This window comes from Oratosquilla oratoria, chromosome 9 (genome assembly GCF_046742065.1).
Source record: "Oratosquilla oratoria isolate Oo_2021 chromosome 9, ASM4674206v1, whole genome shotgun sequence".
In the NCBI taxonomy this organism is placed as follows: Eukaryota; Metazoa; Arthropoda; class Malacostraca; order Stomatopoda; family Squillidae; genus Oratosquilla; species Oratosquilla oratoria.
The window spans coordinates 73,276,087-73,282,827 of NC_134785.1; the positions used below are offsets into that span (position 1 = coordinate 73,276,087).

Genomic DNA, 6,741 nt, shown 5'->3' on the forward strand with positions numbered 1-6,741 from the left:
CATCTTTTAATAACAGACCATAACAGAATACAATATCATATGACACTTATATAATAACGTAAATAAATCAATAATGTGTATTGTCTTTCAATCACATTTTTTCTTATCATGTGTACCCTAATTATAAATATTAATTAGAAACATTCCTGATTCCCTTTGCAAAAGTCTTGTAAAATATCCCCATCACCGACTATAAAAAATATATATATTTTGATGTTCTGTACAATTCATTTAAATCTAAATGCATCTCCTGCTACCCACTTACATTAATGAATAATTTTGTAAAGTTAGTGTTGGGCTACAGCTCAACACTAATTTTCATCACATCCCTACTTAGCTACTGCCTATATATAATTCATCACTTCCCAAAACTTAAATTATTTTTTACTTGTTTACTTCCATTACAACAATTCTGTACCACAAACAACCCTGTAAAGGTTTTACACATTTAATTTAAAGATGTGACAACATGCGGAAAAACCTAACCTAGCACACAACACAAAATGAAATTCTCCAAATCTCATATACATGACCTTGCCCAACAAAATTAACCAAATAATTCAAGACATTATCTTAGCTAGATAGTAAATAAGCATTAGAGAATAACATCACATTCTCCTACTTTTGGATCTTCGGTAAATATTTACAATACAAAAATCTTCCTCCATAACGGCCAATTGCAGAATTCTTTACAGATTTTTGGTAAAATACATCTAACACCCTCATAGAAAGAAATCCTAGTTTAGAACTGTTTGCTAGTGAGATACTTAAGACAATGAAAAAAGTGTTGTCATTCAAGGCTTAAAGATTTGCCTTAGGGAGTGAGGCAAGATGCATGCACAGCCAGTTTCATGTTGTCATCATACCATTTCATTTGCCTGGGCACCTTCATCCCCGCCCACCTGACCAAACGGGGCCGTTCTAATGCAAGAATGTGATTTGAGGGCAAAGGTAGGATTAAGAGACACGTAAGGATGAGGTACAATCTTTTGTTCGTGTTGTTTACGGGCCGACCGCTGGCGGCGGCGGGTGCTTGTGCTGGTGATGTATCCTTACCTCTACTCCAGCTGTTTAAGGCAGTTCACCCCCTTGCAAACCCTGACAGCGACTTACCTTCTCTTTTAAGACGAGTCGTTGTGGGTTCTCGTCTAGATTTACAATTTTCTTCATCTTCTGGGTCGCCTAGAACGAAAATAACAAATAAATTCATACCGTCGAACACCAAATTTTCACAAATTTCACGTGCGAATCCCAGATTTCTAACTCAAATTTGCAGGTTCCTAGGGGCTTCTTAGCATTCCTACTTGGATATTTGGCAATAGGAATGATCGTACTTACTTGCGGGACTATTCAGTCCTATTCTGTCGGCCCATAAGGACCATGGTTGGCCTTCGAAATTTGTAAGGCTGTCATCTAAAGCAGCCATCTTCACTTTTTCCACTAGTTATCGTGACGTCACGGACATTCAGGCCAAATGTGAAATGCGTACAACAATTCATTCATAACAGGTTTTTGAGCTTCATAAATTATATTATTCCCTAGTATAGGAATATATTAAATGAGTATTTAATTAGTAACTATCTGACTGGGCATGATAATTTAACAAAACATATATACTTGTTTGTTTGGCTTTGTTGTTGTATGCATTCGAGGCAAAGGCCGTCTGACAGGGGATTATTTCTTGGTTCTTTCGTAGAATGGAACATGTTGTTTGTCAACATCAATTCATAAATGCTCAATATAAACCAGATGCATGTACATGCGGGTCGCTTTACTTCTTAATGTCAACCACAAATATTGTTGTATGATTTATACAATAAATCAGCCAATTTAATGTTCTCCATGCAAATTGACCGCAGAGAATTTTTTGTTCATACATTTTCACTCTAGCCCGGGCTGATTACAACTGTCCTGCAAGTGTAAGAACAACCAGACTTTGCACAATAGTGTGTTTAAAAACATCTTGGCTACTTAATTTACAGTATCATTTTTTAATGTTTGTAAAACAAGATTACAAATGCCGCAACTGTGAGCTATTGCAGTTCATGAGAGGTTCAAGACATTCTTGCACAACGAAAGTTTATCATATTCCTGAGACTATATTTTCCTAAATTAGATATGTATCATCCCTCATTATGTTGGGGAATAGATGAATATATGGACATACTTCTAAATGGCAAATCAAGATGTATAGCTTTCCCTGCTTGAATATCTTCTTTGTACAAACGCATTTATTTTAAAAATGTGCTATTGTGCAAGTATGATTTTACGACTACAGTCATTAGTAAACAATATTATAAACTTCTGCGACATAGGTGAAATGGAAGACGATCAAGGTGAGAAAAAATACCTGGGAGAGAAGCATGGAAATAGGTGGAGTTCGTGTGCATATCAATGATGCCTCTTTTTCAGAAAAGGAGATTAATTGAAGGTCCCGCGCCAGGAAAACGCTTTACAGAACAACTAAGCACGTCGACATTTAAGTGATGGTGCACGACACAGTGAAGAAATGTGACGGGAGAGCATGTAATACGTCATTCAGCGTCACCTTTCCTCGCAGGTTTTGGTCCCAGCCTACGGCGTACGCCACAAAGCTCCCGTGACGCGGATGCGTGTCCGTTACGTTACGTAACGTGTTGACCTCGTTACAGTGGGACTGTAACACTAAATTGAATCCTGATAACAAGTGTGACACATCGTATGACTAACCAATCATGACAAGCTGTAACGTCGGGTAAAACGTCAATACGAAACGTCACTCGCTTACGTGTGGTGTGACGCGTGCGTCACATGGCCTGAAGTAAATAGACGTCACGTCACGGGGGTGTGACGTCGTGGAGTACCGCGAAATGTCGCGGCGAAGCTCATGAGTCGAACGTAAGGATGCGGGTGATGTATAGTAACAAAAGTGTCACGCACGTACACGCGCGCTCGCACACACACACATGCACGCGCGCGCGCAAACAATTGCACACACACAAATAAATGCACACATAGACACGCATACAAATAGAAACAAACACACACACACATTTATTTTTGTGTAGTGGTTAGCGTCTTGACCTCTTACGCTGAAAGTCCGAGATCGAGCCTCGTCTACAGCTTGGAAGTTCCATTCGTACTGCGAGCCATTGCTCTTCTCATTACATTAGGGGATGGGGCGTGTGCATGGAAGTTTGCAAGGTCACAACCTTGTCCAAAGATCGGTTTGTATATGAGTTCCGAGTTCATATCCGGATGGATGACAACTGCTAAGCACGAGTTCAGCACGTGATCCAAGGTCATGGGTAATGTCGAGTCACACGCACACACGGCGCAGTGGTGACGTTCGCAACCTCTGCTATAGCGGTCCGACTTCGAATCCCGTCCAGGGCTGAAATTATTTCAGTATCGCTACGCTGCTAGTCGTTACTCCAACTCTCGTGGGCGGGGAGTTGGATGTGTGTGCGTGTAAGGTCACAGTATTACCCATAGATAGGTCATATATGAGCTCTGAGCGCTCTTCCGGGAGGGAAATAGCTGTCGATCACGAGTCCAACACGTGATCCAAGACCATGGTGAATACACACACGAAAATGACAGCAAAAGACAAGTTGTCAGAACGTACAATAGTCGCTTTTAGTAACTGATGTTCTTTGCGTCCGTGAATGACATGATGGATGACACAAGCCACAATGACACGTCTGCAGACAATACAAAGATCACGAAAAATGATAAAAGAATTGGGGAGATTATACATGGCTACCACAAAACCTAAACAATATGTATTACCCACGCGGAATTAATTGTGGAAACATAACAGCAAATAAAAAATAAATCAAAGTACTATGAGTCAAAGTTAAGAAAGGAAATAGAAACACAATTAGTGGAATTCTTAATGGGAAATGAGGAAGGGCGTAAACATAAAGAATTTGCGAGTCAACAATATTGTGGATGAAACATATAGAGTCATATTGATGAACATAAGAACAAGTCTTCACTACATGGACGAGGAAATGTTATTCATTATTACTTATATTATTATGTTTTTTAATTATCTATCATTATCATAATTTTTTTCGCATCCGACCTAGTTATGGACTAAAAGGTCTCCTGTCGATATGGTCCGCCTTTGTAATTCTTTGAATGCATGATCCGCCCTAGATCAGAATATTTAGCAGTAGTATGGTCCCGCAAAGTGAAAAGTAAGAAAAAAATCGAGAGAATACAGACCAAATTGGTTCCCAGGCTTGCAGACAATACATACAAAGAGAAGCAAAAAGCTCTGGATTTGTCATCATTGAAAGAAATTTGTCATCATTGAATATTCAAATGAAGGAATGTGTAATATCTTAAAAAATTATTTTAGCTCGGTATTCGTAAACGAAACACCTCAAGGTGAATTCCAAACTGAAACCTGTGAAAAGTCTAGGGTAAACTTACTCACTACGGTAAATATAACAAAAGAAAAAATTAAAAGGTGTATAGACAAACTCAAAGTTAATAAAACACCAGAGCCTGACGGTTGGCATCCAAGAATCTTAAAGGAAATGAAAAATGAGATTGTTGTTCCATTAGAAATTATTTTCAAGAAATCCATCATATCCGGAGATGTTCCAAGAGAATGGAAGCTAGCTAACGTTACTCCCATATTCAAAAAAGGTGACAAAAAGAAACCAAATAACTATAGGCCTATAAGTTTGACTTCAATCGTAGGAAAAATAATGGAAACTATCATCAGAGATGCTATCGAACATCATTTAGAAAGTAACCGTTTGATAAATGATAGCCAGCATGGTTTCAGACGGAAACGTTCTTGCGTGACTAACTTACTCGAATTCTACAACACAGTTATCTCGAATTATGACAAAAGAAACAATATAGATTTAGTATATCTAGACTTTGCAAAAGCTTTTGATACCGTCCACACGAAAGACTACTTACTAAATTAGCTTTGCATGGAATAAGTGGTAGCCTATTAGGTTGGACTAGTAATTGGTTGAATGGTCGAAAACAGAGAGTTGTTTTAAATGGAGAAACTTCTGGATGGAAAAGTGTTGCAAGTGGAGTTCCTCAGGGTTCCGTTCTTGGACCACTTCTATTCATAGTATATATAAATGATATAGACCATGGACTAAAATCTACTGTTTCCAAATTTGCTGATGATACAAAACTGTGCGGAGTGGTAAATGATCACTCAAACCAATTAGATATTCAAGAAGATTTAGATCAATTACAGCAATGGTCTGAAAAGTGGCTAATGAAATTTAACACAAGTAAATGCAAGGTAATGCACATAGGTAAAAATAACAGTAAGTACGATTACAAGTTATTTGGAAATTCGTTAACAAAAGTGGATAGTGAAAAAGATCTCGGCGTAATTATCAGTAACGACCTCAAATCATCCAAGCAGTGTATTTCAGCCTCTGAGAAAGCAAATAAGATTCTAGGACTCATTGCGCGATCTTTTGATTTCAAAAGTCCATCACTCATTAACAAGCTATATAAATAGTTAGTTCGTCCACATTTGGAATATGCTGTTTCCGTATGGTCACCGAATCTCATTAAAGACATTGACAGATTGGAAAAAGTACAACGGCGAGCCACAAAACTGATTCCAAATATCAAAAATAAATCATACGAAAATCGACTAAAACATATGAATCTGTTTTCCCTAAAAAAGCGTAGACTCAGAGGTGACTTGATACAGGTCTTTAAAATTCTAAAGGGAATTGACAACATCAAAAGTGACAAAAATTTTACATTGAATGAGAATCAGACAAGAAACAATGGTCTCAAACTGTCCGGAAATAGATTCAATTTGGAAGTAGGTAGAAACAACTTTGCCAACCGTGTAGTTAATGAATGGAATAAACTTCCTGCACAGGTAGTGCAATGTAGTTCAGTTCGAAGCTTTAAGAATCATTTAGATAAATACCTAAGTAAGATGCTGTAATTATTATAATTTATCTAATATAATTTGTTTTTGTTTTGTTATCATTTGTCTGTCTGATTTTCATTTATTATTAGTTATATGTCAATTTATTATTATTTACTATTTACCTGTTTGTTTATTATTTAACTATACCTATGCATTTATTCATGTATTTTATTTGTTATTTACATTATCATAGTTTTTATTTATTATTTTATTATTAATATGATTTTTTTCTCGCATCCGACCTAGATATGGATCAAAAGGTCTCCTGTCGGCATGCTCCGCCTTTGTAATCCTTTGTAATCCTTTGAAAGAAGAGAAAGAGGTGATAAAACTGACGTAGGTTTTTTGGTATACAACAACGGGAGAAAATCGCGGGGCCATCCGAACAAAATGAAGACCTCATGTCAGAAGAATGCCAAGAAATACGATTTTCCATATAGATGCATTAACTTCTTCAATAGCAGAGAATAACACAACCAATATTAGGTATTGGAATTAGAATAAAAAAGACAGGACTCCACGAGCGTATTTCATTTCCTGTATATTGCAATCGTTACAGTTAGATACAGTAATAAATAATATAATGACAATGTGGGTCAAAGAAACTATAAGGGTCAGTGATGATGACACACCATTTAGATCAGATTCGTTGTTAACTGAAGAACCGAACATTATTGAATCTCTGGAATATCTGCCCAATCCTTTCTGCGCTTGATATTGGCTGGACGAAGGAGTGGTTTCCTTATTGCAGCTCTGCCATAGTAACCTCTTGAATTCCATGGGGTTCTTGGGAGTGCAGAATACACAAGGAAGATTCAAAT

General features: G+C 37.3%; 1 protein-coding gene across 2 annotated transcripts in view; it reads right to left on the bottom strand.

Moving 5' to 3' along the window:
• Positions 1–1,657, bottom strand: part of LOC143028610 (uncharacterized) — a 51,742-nt gene extending 50,085 nt beyond the window's left edge. Inside the window, exons 1-2 of one of the 2 annotated variants that reach the window (XM_076190970.1) lie at positions 1,339–1,657; positions 1,114–1,182 (exon numbers count right to left, since the gene is read on the bottom strand). In XM_076190970.1, the coding sequence (XP_076047085.1) occupies positions 1,114–1,182; positions 1,339–1,426 (157 nt within the window). In that variant the 5' untranslated portion in view covers positions 1,427–1,657. The remainder of the gene's footprint in view (positions 1–1,113; positions 1,183–1,338) is intronic. The other variant, XM_076190969.1, reaches the window with a different exon arrangement.
• Between the last annotated feature and the right edge of the window lie 5,084 nt (positions 1,658–6,741).